Source organism: Carya illinoinensis, chromosome 1 (assembly GCF_018687715.1).
Source record: "Carya illinoinensis cultivar Pawnee chromosome 1, C.illinoinensisPawnee_v1, whole genome shotgun sequence".
In the NCBI taxonomy this organism is placed as follows: Eukaryota; Viridiplantae; Streptophyta; class Magnoliopsida; order Fagales; family Juglandaceae; genus Carya; species Carya illinoinensis.
The window spans coordinates 9166299-9186282 of NC_056752.1; the positions used below are offsets into that span (position 1 = coordinate 9166299).

The 19984-nt window shown below is 35.2% G+C and overlaps 1 protein-coding gene across 2 annotated transcripts; it reads right to left on the reverse strand.

Moving 5' to 3' along the window:
• Positions 1-5529: 5529 nt before the first annotated feature.
• LOC122309641 (cyclic nucleotide-gated ion channel 1-like) lies at positions 5530-11404 on the reverse strand. Of its 2 annotated transcripts, none has more exons than XM_043123177.1 (10): positions 11069-11404; positions 10141-10260; positions 9592-10042; positions 8830-9042; positions 8406-8710; positions 7794-7905; positions 7156-7395; positions 6686-7068; positions 6218-6468; positions 5530-5992 (listed from the first exon to the last, which is right to left on the reverse strand). In XM_043123177.1, the coding sequence occupies exons 2-10, from the start codon at positions 10167-10169 to the stop codon at positions 5757-5759; spliced, it is 2220 nt and encodes a 739-aa protein (XP_042979111.1). In that variant the 5' UTR covers positions 10170-10260; positions 11069-11404; the 3' UTR covers positions 5530-5756. The 2 variants fall into 2 exon arrangements, with proteins under 2 accessions (XP_042979111.1, XP_042979116.1); XM_043123182.1 differs by lacking the exon at positions 11069-11404 and adding an exon at positions 10808-11062.
• Positions 11405-19984: the final 8580 nt, after the last annotated feature.

A 19984-nucleotide genomic window follows, 5' to 3' on the forward strand; every position in this document is an offset into this window, starting at 1 on the left:
TATGGGTTTTAATCCCAATCCCCTTGATGTATTCCAGGCCTTTTCTCTTGTCAAGGTATTGGTTAGTGGATCTGCAAGATTATCACAAGACTTAACATAATCCACGTTAATAACAGCACCAGTCAAATAAAATATCACAATACTGTGTTTTATTCTTATGAATCTGGATTTACCGTTATAATAACGGTTTTGTACTCTATCAACAGTAGTAGTATTATCACAATGAATTAAAACGACTGGAACCGGTTTTTCCTATAAGGGAATCTCATGTAATAAATCTTTCAACCAATTTGCTTCCTCACTTGCTGAAGCTAAAGCTATAAGCTCAGCTTCGATGGTTGAATTAACAATAATCGTTTGTTTTTTAGACTTCCAATATAGAGCACCACCACTCAAAATAAAAATATAACCAGTAATTGATAGAGAATCACTTGACAAGATATTCCAATCAGCATCACTAAAGCCTTCAAGTACAGCATGATACATTTTATCAAACAAGCCATAATGTTTTCTATTGTATAAATATTCCATTATCCGATCCATTGCATACCAATGGTCTCTCATAGGTTTGGTAGTAAATCTATTAAGTACTCTTGCTGCATAATCTATTAAGTAAATCTATTAAGTACTCCCAATCATGCTAACATATTCATCTTGATTAATCACATCATCATTATTTTCAATAGAAAATAAATGAACACTAGAATCAAAAGGAGTAACAACATGCTTGCATCCAATATAATTATATTTCTTCAATAATTTTTCTACATAATGCGATTGATTAAGAAAAATAAATACCATCACATGTTTTGGTGATTTTCATATCCAAAATAAAATTAGCCTAACCAAGATATTTCATATCAAAATGATTACTAAGCATGCTTTTTGTTTCATCTATGACATGCAAATTAGAACCAAATATCAATAAATCATCCACATATAGGCTAATAATAACATGTGAATTTTTTCAAGATTTATGATATATATACAATTATCACTTTCATTTGACTTATAGCCATTCTCAATAATGGAAGACTCAAATTTTCATGCCATTGTTTAGGGGCCTGTTTTAAGCCATATAGGGATTTTGTCAACTTACACACTTTGCTTTCTTGGTCAGGCTCTACAAAGCCTTCGGGTTGATCCATATAAGTTTCTTCATCTAGGTTAAAAAGTAAAAGTTGTTTTAACATCCATTTAATAAATTTTTAAATTATAAATCACTGCAATGACAATCAATAATCTAATGGATGTTATTTTTGTAATTAGAGAAAAAGTGTCCAAAAAATCAAGGTCGACTTTTTGTTTAAAACCTTTTGCGACAAGCCTAGCCTTGAAATTTTCAATTGTTCTATCTGGTCTAAATTTTTTCCTAAGGACCCATTTACATCTTATGGATTTGCAACCCGGTGGTAATTCAACTAATTTTCAAGTTTTATTAGAAATTAGTGAATCCATCTCATCATCCACATTCTCTTTCCAAAATATAGAATCAGATAATGCTAAAGTTTCTTGTAAATTCTTTGAATTTTCCTCAATATTGTAAATATAATAGTCAGGACCAAAATATTTTTCAATTATAGCTCTCTTACTCCTTAATTCAAAATCTTCTTCATTTTATAGAAGAGTAGAAGAACTAACTTCAGAAAAAATATTTTTTCTAAATTCTTGAGCCCCACTATTTTTTGATTTAATGGGAAATTTTTTTTCATGAAAAATTACATTGCCTGATTAAAAAATAACTTTATTTTCAACATCAGAAAATCTATAGGCAGTGCTATTTTTAGCAAATCCAAGAAAGACACAAGTGGTAGTTCTAATATCTAATTTGGGCCTTTTAGGATCTGCTAGCCTTACAAAAGCCAAACAACCTCTAACTTTAAAATATCCCAAATTTGGCTTATACCCTCTCCATAATTTAGTTTTTAAATTTTTGTAAGTCACCCTATTTAAAACATGACAAACAGTCAAAACTACTTCACTCTAAAAACTTGAGGGAGCATCTAAATCAATAAGCATAGCATTTGTCAACTTAATCAAAGTTCTATTTTTTCTCTCAGCCACACTGTAAGTTGCAGGTGAATATGGTGCAGTAGTTTCATGAATAATTCCCAATAACTAAACAAAAATATTAAAATCATTTGAAACATAGTCTTGGCCTCTATCACTTCTAAATTTTTTAATCTTTCTACCAAATTGATTTTCAACTTCATGGAGGAATTCTTCGAATTTTTCAAAAGTATCACTTTTATTTTTTAATAAATAAATATAAGTGTATTTTGAAAAATCATCAATAAAAGTGATAAAATATCTATTTTCTTCACGAGTTAAAATTCTTTCAAATTCACAAAGATCATTGTGAATTAAATATAACAATTTGGTATTTTTTTTTTTCAACACTTCTATGAGGCTGTTTTGTACTTTTTGCTTCACTACAAACTTCACATTTTTAAAAATCTTTTGTTAGTTTGGGAATTAATTCTAAATTACTCATGACAGCAACATATCTACTATTGATATGACATAAACGTGCATGCGAAAAATTTAAAGAAGAAAACATATAAACAGAAATATTTGATGCTTTATGCTCAACATTTAATTTAAACATATCATCACAAACATAACCATTGCCCACAAAAACTCTATTTTTCGTTATAACAAATTCATCGGATTCGATAATTTGTTTGAAACCCGTTTTGTTGAGTAAAAAACTCGACATCAAATTCTTTCTCATATACGGTGTATAAAGCACATCTTTCAGCATCAATATACACCCAGATGTGACTTTCAATTCAACCTCACCACTCTCAACAGCCTTGGTTTTACTAGAATGACCAAGTGTAATTTCTTTCTCTACTTTAAAATGAGTATAATTTTTGAACAAACGTTTATCATAGCAGATTTACCTATTAGCACTAGAACTTGCTCACCACCATTCAACAAATTGAAAGGGTTTATTGAGACATTCACTGCTTTCCGTGCATTTTTCGATTGTAAACACCATTTGAATCTCCTTAAAATTGTTAGTGAAGTATACAATAATATAATAAAAATTAAAATAAAATTAACATTCAAACGAAATTAGTTTGGACTGAGGCATGAAAATATCACCATTTTTAAGGAGATTCAAGCCTTCTGCGGTATACAAAATCTCAAATTTACCGGTGCATCAAAACTCTTCTTGACTTGACTTCTCTAAGATATAACAGCCCAACTGATCGGCTTATAGCCTGAACCAACTCTGCACAAGTAGTTGAGTTCAAAGTTTCAACAAAAGAACATATTTCTTTTATCTGAAAATACTCTAAAAAATATTTACATACAATCCTCTTTTTCTCTCTCTATTTATATTGTATAGAAAGACAACACCATATACTAAAACCTTAAGAGTACACTAGACAGAGGCCCCAATTGTATAGAAAATTCAACCATGCATGTAACAAGTAGCCGTTTGTACATATGGCATCTGGGAATAAAGAAGATAAATTAATAAAAAGAAGGACGTTGGCCATCAATGATACTTATAAGGATGTTGGCCATCAATGGTGCTAATAAGGACGTTGGCCAATTAACTAAAACAATAAAATATTAGGCAATGAGCACACAGCAACGGTAAGTATAAGCAATGATAAAAAAATATTATTAATTAAAAAATACCAATATAAAGTTACATCGTAGAAAGTCCTGCAGCATCCACCACTATACTACTTTGAAGAAAGTTAGGAGGGTCATACCACCATTCACTAGTATCATCCACAACACGCATGTCTCACCAACAGATGTGTAGTTTCATTACCTTGTCTACCTGCATGCATAATGTCAATGGATTGAAAAGAAGATAGCAGAATGTGAATATCCTGTATTAAGGGTCTAAAACTGGACCGTTATTCTTGAGTAGAGTAGAGAGCATCCACAATAACAAGTGAATCCCCCTCAATAACCAGATGTAAAAAGCTCATATGATTAATCATCTGAAATCCTTGTAAGGTAGCAACAGCCTTAATGTCATCCATTGTGAAAATCCCCTCTTCCTTTCTAGGCATAGCCATAATCATTTCCCCTCTTTCTTTTGGCAAAATTGCACAATGATGTAAATATTAAAAGACTGCCCATCAAAGTTAAGTTTCCATTTTTCACATGGTGGAGGTCGGGAGCCAATTCAGTAAGGATAAGTTTTGATGGACTTGTCTGCTTTTCCTAACCAACCTATAATTCTCCACATAATCAAAACAATTATCCACAATTGCATTGATAGGAAGATCTGTTTTCTAAAAAAGTACTAGATTCCAAAACTTCCAAATAACCCAAGCAATAATCAGAAATTGTGTAAGAGTAATATAATTTGGTTGTTGCAGGAATTTTGTGGAGTTCGGCTTGTTGGTGTGCCGTCCCAATTGGATGACCCAATCCAACAAGGATGCATTATGATTGTTTGGTAGATTTTTAAGGAGGCTTGGGCTGATATGTGTGGGTCCATAGGAAATGCCCCTAGGAAAAATTTTTGGCATTGTTTGTGATAAGCAAAAAGTTTGTTTGACTTTTGCGCAATAAGTGGCTTAAGCAAAATTTAGGCAGAGAGTTCACTCGAATCTCACTCGACAGGTAGCTCAAGCAAATATCAGACAAAGATCTCACTCAAGCGTATATCGCATAAAAGTGAAAATTAGGATTTCCGCTGTGTGATAATATAAATATATGCTTAATGAACAACTTTGTAGGTTCTGAGTGTCCTAAATATTAAGATTTCACCCCAAAGTATATTCTGTGATTCCTCAGCATAATAAATCCTCCTCAGCTCTATTGACGTAGGCACAACATTAATTTTGTGTCGTGTGATTGTTTTTCTTGTGTTTGTTTTGTTTTGTTTGTCATCCTTTTTCACAATAGGATAAAGTCTCAAATAGATGATTCCCACTTAAATCTTTTGTAAAAAAATGAATTTCACTAAAATAAAAAATATATTTTCTTAGGCTGCGTTTGGGTGTTGAGGTGATATCAGTTATCTGTGAATAGTAGTGAGTTAAAATGTATTTGAATGTTTGAAATAGGCTGAGATATATTTTAGGTTTTTTATGAAAAGTTAAAAAATAATAAATATATCAATAATTGGTTTGAGATTAACTGAAATTAACTAAGCACCCAAACATTCTTACACTTCTCGTTATGGGATTTACTTTTTTATAAAGTTACTACAGACTTGTCTAATTTTAAATTATATTAATAGTAGATTCTTAATTAATTGTCCACATGGATGTGACAGTTTGTTCTATTAATGGTTTCATCCTCTATTAAAATGTTCTGGTTTCGTCATGCTAATTTCCTTGACAGAAAGATTTGAAATTATAAGTTCGTAAATAAAACTTTAAATATTGAGAAGCCTAAGACAACTCTCCACTGTTAAGATTGGAGTAGTTTACAAAAAATGGAAATGTGCGGAGGTTGAATTCTATAGAATATGGGAGGGGATGGCAACAAGTTTATAGAGGAAGGAACTGGAAGAAGCTACACGTGTTCTTAGAAGAATTTGGCTAAGAAGAAATAGATATGTATTAGAAAGAAAGTTTGTTAGTCCCAAATCAGTTCTACTTGAAGCAAAGGAAGAGATGGAAAGCTTTCAGCAGGCACAAGAGATGATCCCAGTTCCAAAATAAAATGAGTCTTCTTCAGTAAACAGAGCTATCAATACTATGAATCCAAATTAAATACATAAAAAAAAAAAAAAAATGGAATACAGCTTTTGGAGACTCCAAAATAGACTAAAGACTTCGAGTCCGGAGGACCTCCTCTATAGCAGCCATATGACCCTCCATGTCCGTCAATCGAGTCATGATGAGCATAATGATCCTCTCCATACCCACACGATGCTCTTCAAGTGCTGCAAAAATCTCCGTGCGCACAATATTAGCCACGTTGGGAGGATGACCCATTGAGGTCTGTGTAGTAGCAGGCTCCGTAACAACTGCAGTAGTCCGTTCCTGTGCAGTATTGTCACCTGAGTAGCCAATTTTCCAAAATTTGAGTTCTAATATCTCAGAAAAATTAAACAGGCTATTTCCCCATAAAATAATACATTATCAAGAGATTCAGTATCCGGGTTTGACAGCAGTCACATTCATAAAAATAACACATGATCAATGTTTTCTGGATATGATGAACCGTGACTGTATGAACTACAATTACATAATAATCGCTTGAAACGCCCCTAATAATTTATTACCTGCAACGTTGAAATTGGGCTCAACAAGCTTCGATGGCAGCAGTTGTAGCACTCTGGTATTGCCTATATCTTTCACTCGTTCCTTAGTTGCACCAAGACTTTCTGAGGTCCCAGCTTCATTTGCCAAAGCATATTGCAATCTATTTTCTGCATCACACAAAGCCGCCCGTTCATGCTTTCTCTTACAGAAACGGCGCCAAGCTGATTGGATAAAACAGGCCGCCCATGTCCTCCATTGATGGGAGTAGAACCTGAAAGTCATTTTTACACAGTTCCAATATGAAATTCATGAAAATGAGAGAGATTATCAGAGTCCCAATAGCGATTATAGTTTCCTTTTCACTAAACATTTCAATATCTTTCCAAATTATTATAAATAATTCTTGTGACAATTAAAGTACAACAAAGCAAGAAAAAAACCAAGGAATAATTATGCAAAAAGTTAGCAAGCATGGCCTGCAGACTTACCTGAAAGCGTGCTGCGACTCCCAGCTACGAAGTTTCGGAAACTGAGAGGCCATAATCCTCAAGTCTTCTGCCTTTAGAATGAAGGCTTCAACCTCTGTTCTAGCCACTAATGTTCTAGTTGAAATAGGTAATGCGGTCGAGGACAACAAATCAAGAAGCTCTTCACCACAAAAGTCACCAGATTTAAGATCACTAGTGTTGAAAAAATCAGTTGTTCCGCCATTAGCAGTAGAAGTGGTTAGAGTTCCTCGCATGATAAAGATCATCTCATCTACCGGATCCCCTTCACGAATAAGGTAGGTGTTCTTTGTGTAAAGCCCTGTCTTGAGACGGTCCAACATCGGATCCCACAGTTGTTGATCGATCTCATTGAACGCGGGAACCTTAAAGATAAAATTACCTCGATGAACACTGTAAGTAAAAAGAAAATGGACAAAAAGGTGCACAAAACATTCGATGAAAGTGCTCACCCTTAGAAGAAGATTCAAGCAAAGATGACGCTTTATGTCCCTTCTAAGATCCTTAGGAAGACTACGGATGAGATTCTCTTCCTCCACACCTCTAATTTGAAGCCATTTGTGCTGTTCATGTTGTCTAACCCGCTCCCTTAATTCGTTAGGGAGCATACATCGGGACATCCATTGTTCTATATCAGTCTTCCTCACCCTCAGTTCTTGTACTCTCCTCACTGTTGTAGATTGCAGATATATCTATGACAGCAAGAAACATGATATCACCTTAGTCCATTTTAGAACTATGAGTGTTCAGCAAAGAGGTTTTTGGTTAAAGTTGGATGGATAGAATTAGAAGGAACAAATCCATATCGTGTTTCTGCTAGTAATCTAGCAGTTAGAAGTTTAAAATAGAACAGCATAACTGTTGAGAGTAAACATGCCTCAAAGGTATTCGAAGATGGTTGAATTAAACAAAAAATTTTGCTTTATATTGATAATTTACTGGAAATCTGGTTTATTATAGAACCATTGGTTGGAAGGTTTAGATAAGGTGCATATGAATATGGATTGACAAAACTAGACGTGCATAGAAATGATCTCATAATGCTTGAAAAATAGATTTCCAAGAGAATCCATGAGGAACAAAATCTTACCTGCATATTGCCAATAAGTACTAACAAAAAGACCAACCCAGATATGGCTATGCAAACAACAAAGACTATCTCCCAAAAAAAGGTGCTTGTTTCCAGATTTTGGCCAATAGAACTGAGAGAAAAGGTAAGGAACAAGTTAAAAATGCCATTCCATATGTTGACAAGCTTATGCTTATAACAAGATCTATAAGACCATCTCAAGCAAGAAAGATACACACATGATGTGGGCCCTACAATATTTATAGAGCATTTAGCTGTGTTTAGTTGTTGAATTCATCTCAACTCAATCATTAATGGGACCACTACGTTTTCAACTTCCCATAAAAAAAAGTTAAACTCATTTCAACCTACTTCATACATTTAAATACATATCTCAACCTATTTACATTCAAATACATCATAATGGGACCCACAAAACATTACTATTGATAAACTAACTTAGATCATCTGAGATAATTTCAGCATCTAAACACAACCTCAATGTTGTCCATAAAATCTACACACATGCACCTATGGCGCACTTAAATTAATGTATCTCTCCCCCACTTGAAATCCTCAAATTTAGAAAAGAACTTGCCATGATATTTTTCCTGGGAATTAGAAATTACTAACCTCAGACTGCGAAAACCCCACCAGAAGCAATAAGAGAATTTCATTGAAAAGTTTCTTGATTCCACAACCCCAGACTTCAAAACTCCAGTAAATATTCCATAGTCAAAGTGATCAATTGAGCTTTTAGTTTCATCTGGTTCGACAATACGGCAAGCCTGACTTACTACACCAACAAAGTCAGCTTGGTCAAGTTTATTTCCACAGTAAAAATCTTTATCTCGACAACCATTAATTTTCCTACACATTTTCTGCCAGCACGCATCCTGTCGTTCAATGCCAAAAAAGTACCAAAACGCTCCAATGACCTAGTGTATGTCACATATATTTGTTAGCAAAAAATCTTGGAGTAGGATGAAGAAATGGAAAAACAACAAAAAACAAAAAGAAAAAAGAAAAAAAGAAAAAGAAAAGTTCTATAATTTACATGACTGGCAAGCATGTAGACGAAAAAGTTAGAAGCAGCTCCACCCCATGCCGTCTTAGTTAGTCTGCCAGAGTGTCTAATTACTTCTACATATAGTGGATAGATCCGCAAAAGCCTCGGCACATATTGGGAGAAGATTACGGACTTCAACATTTCCTTCATCGCCATTGGAAGTGCATTTTTGAATGACGGAGAGGTAACAAAAACTACCACCTAAACATAGTCAGCAGAACAATCAGAATTGAAATTAGCAGCATCATATATAGTTCGTTCTTTTACACCAATCAATTCACAAAAACCCAGCTTGGTTATAGCCACCAAAAAGTTGTTTATGAATCTCGAGAATTTGATATCTGCATTATTTGAGTGAAGTATCATTCTGAAGAGCAAGCAAAAAATGAACAAATAAATCAATTCTGTTATTAATAACAACCATATAGTTTGTCAATGTGTGCATAATCCAATGTCCTAACATATCTGGATACATACTTCAGACGAGCATAAGTTTTAGTACTCATCATGTGACTGCTCTCCCTTGAGAGATATAATTGTTTCGTTTCCTCAAGTGGTGTAGCAGCAACAAAAATGGAAGTTAAAACATATGAACATGTCTGAGCAAAAGAGTTTGCTGAATGCATAAAGACCATATATAGGGTTCGGGTGATAAACAAGATTATATATCACTCCACTCTAAGCTTTAGAATTCAATTAGGGATCCAAAACTACAAAAACTTTATATTGATTGAATATCACGATGCATACCTGTGGTAATGGAAGGATAGCTAGAACGTCGACAGTGAAATATGTGAACAAGTATCTTTTTGCTATTGTCATAGGATGACTAATCAACTGACCCTTTCCAAACACTCGGGAAGAAGGTATGATAATCCCAGTTCGAAATTGCAAGTATATATGAATTGCATAAAAAGCATCTGTGACTGAACGAAGAACACAAATAATAATCGCCAGTTTTCTGTCCGTATATAAGCATGTCTCCTCGTCATTCAGCTTCAACACTGGGATGTAAAAGAATAGTGGGTCCAATGCCAATGATATCGCACAAGAAAGCACAAATAGTTTGTTCCACCTTTGAAGAAATTGATCCTGCGGATCATGGACTCTCATCTTCCTAGGACCTGACTGATCATCATTTCGTGGCTCACGATCATATATGCCATCGTTCATGGAATTCTCCGAACTCCAACTTCGAAACCTTGGAGAAAGTATTTAAAGTGTCACATTCCAAACCAGAGGAAACCGAGCAATAAATGGTGACTGTTGGGGGAAGTAGTCGGGCTTGAACAAACTAACCTTACAAAATTATTTCGCCTGGAATCCATTCATGCGGCCAATTAGAACTCCAATAGGAAGAGCTCAACTCGTGATTTTGACACACTTTAGTTACAGATATCAAAAGCTGAAATCCAGGCCCTGCAGAAGTAGAAGTTCAGATAATTCGATATTCTCTACAATGAAATTACAGAATGTCCCATGCTACGTAATGTGAAAGCTAGACAATATAAGGAAGAAATATGATATTTTTAGCAATTTATGACCAATATTTATTACTTTTTCGAGCAAGGACTAGTCAACTCCGAAGTCGTGAGACAACTTAAACGCGTAACGCGATTTGATCACTTTCTACCACTCTTAATCCCGTTTTTACAGCCAGCAGTAGAAATTAATTGGAATTGAAGACACTGGTGATTTAGAGACAGCATGATAAACGATCAAAATGTAAAGCAAGCTTCTCAACTGGAGAAAATCAAAAAAATAAAAAAAGAGAAGAAGAAGAAGGAGAAAATAAAAAGCCGATATAACCTGATCTGTTTGGTTGCAGAGAAAAAGTGTGAGGCATTAGATATAATTGTCTTTTACTAGTATGGTTTCATCCTTGTATCAAGAAGAGCACTCAAATATCAACTTTCTGTTTCTTTGCTGAGTAGAGCGAAAGGAAATACAGAAGAAGAAATTATACCGTTATCAACTAATTTTGTCGCCTTGAACATCAGAAGAGAAAAAAATAGAACAAAAAATAACAGCCAACCATCTCTACCAAGCGAAACTGGTGAACCAAACTCAATATCACTGTAAACTGTAATAAAAGCCTTTCTTGCTCTCTGCGGTTAGTATTCTTTTCTCTTCTTTCCTTTTCTAACCGTTTCTTATCTACCAAACAAAAATTGAAACAGAGAGTGAACGAAAATGAATAGAACAGAGCATATTTGGACTCCCTTACGTTTGTGTTGCTTTGATGGATGGTGAGAAACCAGAAGAACGGTCTTCATTATTTGAAGAAGTCCGTGAAGAAAAGGGAGAGAGCTCGGAAGAAAGTTCGCGCGAGCGATGACTCTGAAGTCAGCCACCAAAGTGAGCCTCCATGAAGTTACGAGTTCTGTAACTTTGTGGCGGCACCTTCATGGGTTCTACTGTGTACGTATTTCAATCTCAATCTAACGTTTGCCCCTATTGAAGGAAAAAGAGAAAAACTTTCAACTGATCTGTCTATTTTTCCTCAAATAACAGCCTTTCAACGAGAGATGTTGGACTCCTGCAGCGACTGATCTTGGTGGTCAAAGATGTTGGTCGGCGATAGGACTAGTTGTGGTGGTCTGGCACCAGCAGCTGTCTCCAAACTTGGCAGATGGTAAAAGATTTTTTTATTTAAAATTGATTTATTTATTTTTAAAATTTAAATTAACATTATTTTTAATAAAATTTACCTTTTAATCAAACACATTAAATTAATACATATATATTAATGTTCAATTATACTTACCACTAATATTTTTTTTTTATTCTTTTCAACCGATAGTAGAGGACCGCTGGGCGGCAGGACAATGAACAAAGGTACTAATGAAATCTTGAATTTATCTGATGTAATTATCTTATATTCATTTGTGTAAAAGTTGTCGACGTGATGGCTTTTTAATAGAGGCCATTAAAATTGTACACAACAACGGACCGCTTTGTTAAAAAGCCCGCCGTCATTATGGACCATTTGGCACATAGATCCTCTTCTTCTTCCAGCCGTCGGAACTTTAATTATATTTTAAAGCATTTTTTTTTCCAATATTAAAAAACTAAAAACATAACATTAAAAAACAAACATACACAAATCCTTAGAAAAAAAAAAATAAACAAAAACAAAACAATGGGTTCAAACGATGGATGATTTTCCTTCTCTTATATATTTGTGTTTGTTAAAGTTTTTAAATATATATTTTTGTCTCATTGACTGTTTTTGTCGCTAATGTAAAGTATGCACTTATCTAGACACATTACGTTTGGCAGTACTATCAAATTGTTCAAAACCTTTAACTTATTTTATAACCCACAACTTGATTATTGTTATAAATTATGCACCAAAAAAATTCAAATTAGGGTATGGTATAAATGAGAAATTCTATCTTATTTGTGATCTCTTAAAGCTTTGAAATAAATTCTTAAAGCGTTCATATTAAGATTGTGCATAAAGGGCCTTGGGCTCGATCCGTCCGACTAACTGATCCGTCCAATCCAAACAAAAACAGGTTCATCGGGTCAACAAATAATAGCGGGTTGTTTTCAGTCGAAACCGTCAAACCCGTTTCTCTTCTCCCCCACTGCCCGCAGAAACCCTAATTAGTGGCGTTCTCTGTCGCCGTCTCCATCAGCCTTCTTTGTCGGCATTCTCCATCACCTTTCACCATTCTCCATCACCTTTCACCATAGACCTTTCGTTGCTGCACCCTGGCCCAGATCTGCACACTCTCTGAACCTGGTGATGCTTCTCCATCTACCTAGTCCGATTGGACCATCACAGGTTTCTGGTCTTTAGATTGAGATGAACCTCAGTCTCGTTCATGAGAACCTCGGTCACTTTCAGTTCTCCTAGTCTCTTCATGTACTCCATGGGTCTTGAGCAGCTTCTTTCAATTCTGCCATGGGTCTTGAGTAGCGAGTCAAGGGGACCCAAGTTCATGTACCTCATGCACCAAAATCGCAATGTCTCCAGATGGCTTCTCGAATATACCATGGCAGCGGACAACGTGGGGATAGTCAGTGCATTGGAGGATCTCCATCTCCCAAAAAACCTGTCGGTGGAGGGTGGGGTCCAAGTCTGCGTGAACGACCTTGAGGGCAGAGGATCATGGGTACATTTGTGGTGGATGGACCTTGTAGATGGTGCCACCATTGCCATGGCCAAGGACTTGAAGCTTTTCGAGGTCGAAGATGGAGAAGGCAGCAGAGGTGGCAGTATTGGTGATAGTATTGGGAGGAAGGGGTAAAGGGAATCGAAGAGTTGAAAAATAAAAAGAAATAGAATAGTTGAGAGTTTCGTTAATGTTTTTTGCAGGGTTAGGAATGAAATTCTCGAGAATATTTGAAGAATTTTATGTAGTGTTTTGAAAAATCTTGATATGCTTTTGTTTGAACAAGAAGAAAGAGTGCAGGATCGAGTTACACAGGTTTGACCCGGTTTTATTCTAATTGGGGCGGTTCGGATCAGGTTGGTTTCATAAATGTGATGGGACAGATTGGGTTGGGCACAAACCCAGTTGTGGCTTGTCGGGTTGCAGGCCTAGTTCATATTTATATTTCTCGGAGTCATTATTCTACTGGTACATAAATTCTATTCGTAGAATTTACTAATCATTTAAAAGTTTTTAAGAAAATTATTCAAGTGACTATAAATTTTGTAGAACCTATATTATATATCTACTCCCCTAACAACTTAAATTTTAAGTTTTAGATAAAAAGTCTAAAGTGTTTAAATCTTTGCATTAATACTAACTAGATTATGTTATATGGCATGGTGGATCATGATTTTTCTATAAAGTTGGCATTAAATCATTTTATAAAGAAAAATTAATATAACCAATAACATGTTTTGAAAAGCAAAATATAGCTCCATGTTCCTTGGTAAAGAATTTGGTGAGAATCTGTAGTTCCAACAGAGCTAGCCTGTTGGTAATACTCCTAATTTAAGTTAGGAATATGCGTGTAGTTTTCCCAAGGAATGCACATATAAGTAAAAGGTTTAATTAGAAACTAAAGACTAATTGTGCTGGATGCCTAAACCAGAAAAATGTTCATCTATTAATAACACTAATATTCATAATACTTTACTTACATCTAGGTATGACAGATTGAACATGATTTATTGTCTAACTAAATAATACATCTCTAAAAAAATACAATGACTACTAACAGTGAGAGGCCTCAATTTCTACCACTGGGGCGGGATTGATCTTTCTTCCTCGGGAACCTCCTCTAGGGTTATGTTTGCATCAAAGTCTATGGTTCCAAGACGAAGCCATAGCTAGATTAAATTAGCTATGAAAAAATTGTTGGGAATCACATGAAACTCATCATATCTCATCACATAAATATCCAACAATGAATCACTCCATGGTGACGAATCATCCTCTAAGAAGAAACACATATATTCATAGTTATGGCAAGAAACCACCCTTTGCATAGACTACAAGTATATAAGCATGGAAAGGAATCACCCTCTATGCAAATATCAAGTATACATAATTATCACCAAGGCGAGGAATTGCCCCTTTGTCAAACACTTGAAACTCATCATATCTTATCAAATGAAACTCCATCATTTGACTTGGGGAATGACTCAATCCAGCCAACGTGAGAGTCAATTCATCAGTTTCGAATCATCAAACATAAGTAATCACTCAACCTGATCACATGCACACCAAACACATGTGATCAACTTAGGAAATCTTGCTACCCGGTCAACTGACTCAAAGATACCACACATGTTATGCCTGGAGAACTTCTTTACCTATCTATCAAGTGAAGCCAATACAAAAGTGTTCCACACCAATCATCATGGGGACTCTTTCTACACATATAAAACTTGTGGCAATGTTAGCATAATCGGATTATAATCCGCATTGGGGACAAATTTGGCGCATTTAGGAGCATAATTTGGAGAAACTAATTGCACCATTTTACTTATATAAATATTTAAGATTTTATGGTGCAATAAAATTTTTCATGTTTTTCCAAGTGAAAATTAAGTCAACTAGAGAGTGCCACGTGGCACCTAGACCAAACAAACGTCACATCGCCATGTAGGATGTCCAAATCAACCTAGGACCACTAGAGAATTTTATTGGACACATGCCACCATCACAACCCTCCATTTGGAACATCCTTTACACTTGTCATGTGGAGTACAAATGTGTAATGTGAATGGAATGAAAACCAAGCAAAGAACATGCCTTCTTACACAATCACACTATTCCAATTACTAAAGTACAACTATGGCCAGCCACCAAAGAGCATTTGAAACCCTAATGAAATCCCAAATCCTTGAAGAGTAACAGAAAAGAAACAGTAGGGTCAACTCAACATCCTCTCACCCCAAGAATCATTCGCCTTCATAAATCCACAAGCATATTTGGAGAAGCATTGCTGTCACTTCCTCTAAATGCAGTATCATTGGGGTTGATCAAGGGAAATAGGTAGGTCGAACCTACCCCAGGCCTTAGCCTTCTCGAATCCTGGCCCAAATTTTCCAAACCCTAAATGCTAATTGGTTTACATGCATGCTTTCCTCATTGGTTTAAACCATTTCTACAAGCAACTATCAATTAATGTTCTATCTCTAATACCCACATCCACTCTCTTACACCATAATACACTCATTTGATCAAACCAATTGCAACTAGACTTGAAATCGTAAGTGAAACCCTAACTATACCCTATATGATGCCAATAGAATTGGTGCTTTTGCTCTAGTTGAGAGACCTATCAATTTCCGTAGCATTTCACATAAGCTTCCCCCCATGGAATAACCACTCTATGGTGTAAAATTGTACGCCCCTGGTTCAGCCTAAATAGTCTGCTTTTTACGCAATCAAACACTCAAACTACATCACTCATTTTTAGCACTCGATAGCAAGCGTTCCAAACCCTCCGGCCGATTGCTTCCCCACTTTCACAAGCCAACTTCCCATCACTTGTCATGCCTTCCACCTACTCCAAGTTAGGCATCTCTATATCCCATGCCTCTCTCTTATTCTCTCTCACTTTGCATTTTTTTCATCCTCCTTACTTGAGAGCAAACCAAGAGAGAGTATTGGAGAGAAATTTAATGCTTTGTTCTTTTGGATTTTCAAACTTGTAAGTTTCTTTTCCTAAGTTTAACCTCTTGTAAATTTTTGATACTTTGAGTCTTTGATTTATTGGAAGGGTATGGGATATTTTTATTTGAAGTTGAAGGATGGATGATAGTATTTTGGTGATGAAGTGCTCTATTGAGTGAGTTTTGGAATGACTCGAGAGTTTGTGTTGATATGTTGAGTAGTCTTTAAAATCTAATTCTATGATGTAGTGCTTTGATATGTTCTCTAAAGTGTTAGAATCGAAACCCTCAAGCATGGAAGTTATTGGTCTAGTTTTTCCTTTTAGCTTTAGAATCTTAAATCGATGGTTTTGATTTTTATAAACTCTTGTTCATAAAGGTTTAATTTATGGTTTGAGTTGGATTTTTTTAAACCTTTATAAATAGAGTTTTTGTTGGATTTTGATTAATACCCAAAGTGGTATGTTTTTATACAAAGTTTCGAGTATCTCGGTTTAATGGATTCTTTCATGTTGTGATTTGCTATGATATGTTGAATATTGTGATCAAGTTAGGACATGAGTATGAAGTGTATCGATGTATTATTTCAAGTATATATGCATGAAACTAAGGGATTTAGTCTTTTTGTTCAAGCCAAGAATGTTTAAGTTTCGGGTCCTATGGTATTTATGGAAGCCGATTTTCAGTTAGAGAAAAAAATTGATTTTTGTTTCTTAGTCATGCCTATTATCATCAATGATTGAGTGTTTATTATGTTAGAGGTTAGGATTTGTAAGATTTTGGAGTCCTTAGTGTCAAAATTCAAGTGAAAAGACATCAAGATTAGCTTTGGTTTGACTTAATATTAGTGTTTTGTGTGATTCTTTAAAACTTCAAGTTTATGGCCTTGAAAAATACATGATTTGGTGTCTTGGCATGTTTTTAGAACTAGGGATCTAATGTGAAGAATTTATTAAATTTGGGCCTCGGCATGATGGTGTGAGAAATGGACAAAAAGCAAATCAAGTGTCTTTTTAAACTTGTTTGGTTCGGCCAAGAGAGATTTATGTACTAGCTGTGTGTTTATGTTAATTCTAAGTCCATTTACATGAGGTATGTGAATTTTAGAAAATCTTGGGACCCGTTTGTAATTTTTGAAAGTTTGGGGACCAAATTTGTAAATTTCCAGTAGTTAAAGAGTAATTTTGCAAATAAAGTCTTAGGCTGGTAAATTATATTTTTATTTGGTTAAATGAGAGTTTATAATCCTAGAAGGTTTCTTAGCCCACACTAAGGCTTGACATTTGGCCTGCTCACCCGACCCGAACTGGAAGTTCCGAATGATTCGACCTGGAATATCTGACCCGAAATAGCCAAAAAGGGGAAGTGGAACATTTCCAGATTATTTCGATACAGGTTGGTTAATAACCGTTAACCCGAAGGAGAAAAACTCTAGTATCCTAGTGGCGGTTCTGACTTCTTAGCATCGGAACAACTATCCTCCTCATCTTTATTTCTCAGCATTGGAATCACCCCGCTGTGGTTTACGAACTCCTGCAGCACAATTGGTGTTTTCAGCCTCTTCAACCCGTTTGGATTTAACACCAAGCACATTTTATGTGAATTCAAGTTGCCATCCGCCGACACCTGCTTTGCTATCATCGACAACCTCAGCCCTAGTCCTAAATCGAATTTGGAGCCAATAGTCTCCAACCTGACTCTTTGGTTTGGAACCCTGAAGGCTTCGTTTCCTTGAGGCATTCTCAACCGGGTTGCCATGCTTGCAACCGGGTCTCCACCTCAAGCATGGCGACCCGGTTGTGGAGCTTCTCGATGGCCTCCGGCGGATAGATTACGACAATGTTTAGGTGTTCGACCGAGAACTGGTGCAACTGTTGATTCCAGTCTCGTCCGTACATCTTGTGGATAATGCAATCGAAAGGTCCCTGTTCGGTGCCTTGAAGACCAGGAAGAAGCTGAGGAGAGATTCGCGAACGGGTCAAGTCAGAATACCCGAATTTAGCAGTTCATGGAATTCAGAAATTTGAAACGGCAGGTGATTCGGAAGATGTCATTTTTGGTTCGGGGTCGGAATAGCAAATATCGGGTCTGGTAGGGTCGGCTGAACAGTCCTAGCCCACATTAGATTTTCATTATGCACAGATAATTATAAGTTAGCTTCTAACTTAGTCCTAGTATGTAACTGTATGTAAGATAGTAAAATTCATGCACATGAACCAAGTTTTAATTATATGTGTATTAAATTGAAATTTTATTTTCATGCCATGTTGTTATGTAAATCAATCATTAATATCTGTCACATGTCACGAAGCACATGTTTATTTATAAGTTAGCTTCTAACTTACTTCTAGTATATTTATGTATGTGAGATGGTGAGATCCACGCAATAACTTCATGTTATGATATATGCATTTTTAATTGAAATATTTATGTCATGCTGTTCATTATAAGTATTAATTATAAATCTCTGTCACAAGTGATGATTGTCATGTCATATGTATACAATCTGTCATTAAATTTTTTCTAAATTATACATGAGTTGTTAAGGTTTATCACGACCTCAAATACTAGGATGAGAGAATATCCTAATGGAGCTCCTCTGTCCACTCTGGAATGAATAAAATGGACTGGAAACCTATAGTTTGATAAAGTACAATCAATAGGCTTTGAATGAGACTTAAGAAACTGGTTTTTGGAGCGAAGTTAAGGTCACCTAATGCCAGTGGGTGCTGAAACACGCTACAAGTATAAGATATGGAATTACTTTTGTGTAAAACTTTTATGATGACATACTCATAGCTCGTACAAGAATCTTTGATGTGATGCAATACCAATAGGAGCACATGGTTTATAGGAGAACCATGGAGCATCCATTCATGTAACAACAATAATAAGAATGAATGAATTCCATTTATGCAAGCAAGCATGCCATGTTCATGAAATGTTATAATATTATTAAGTTATGTTTTTGCAAAAGCCAACCCATGTTCATCATGCATACATGTTATATTTACGCCCTTTTTAGATACAAGAACTATTTCATCTCATTATTAGAACATTTCCAAATTTTCACACAAAATATAATAAATAATTCAACAATTTTAAATCTCAAAACAATAATAAATATTAAAAAATAATATCCTAACAATATTTTATTTAACTTTCATCTCAACTCACTATCCAAACTGAACCTTATGTCATACATGCTTAATATATTGTTGGTAACTTAGGAGCATAACTTAATAAGATTTATAAATCTAACTATGGTAGTCCTAACTACTATTACCCTCGAAATTGTACAAGATATGTCAGGGCATAGAGGAGCACCAAACCCGAGACTGGATGACGTTGACTAGTCTCGAGGAGCTGATAAAGTTGATTCGTCAGTTTTTGGATATCATTTTGGAGCTAATAGCTAAGTTGTGTGAGATGCTTGGCGTTTAGTCTAGATTTTTGTTTGTAACTAAGGAGTTTTTACTCCAGTACTATGTTTATTTTGTTTATAGGCTAGTTTGCCCAATGATGTGACTTTTGATTAGGTGAATATGAAAGGAATGAGATTATGTTTTGGGATTAGCATTATGATATAAAGTATGTTGTTAAAAAAAAAAAAAAAACTTATTATCTACTGGGTTATTGCATATTATTAGTACCATGATTGGGATATAACTATGATGCCCTAAACTCCTTGCCACTTAGATTTGACAGAGTTTGATGCGTTGGGACATGTAATATAAGGTTACATACCCCCTGTATAACATATAAGATACAGTACACCTAATATGTAGTTAACAGTATACAAGATTCGCAGTAGATAATTTTTTTTTTCTTTGAGCAATACAATGTAATAGTACTATTTTCTAAAAACATAAATATACTTCAAAACTTCACATAATGACAGATATCCATTATGGTTACAAAAACTTGTCTAATAGGTCTATAACAACATAAGTACTAGAGATAGAGCTTTATAAATATAGCCTAGAAACAAAACTACTGCATTAAGTTGCTGAGCTATTCACACAACTCGGCTATGATGTCTAAGATTACATCTAA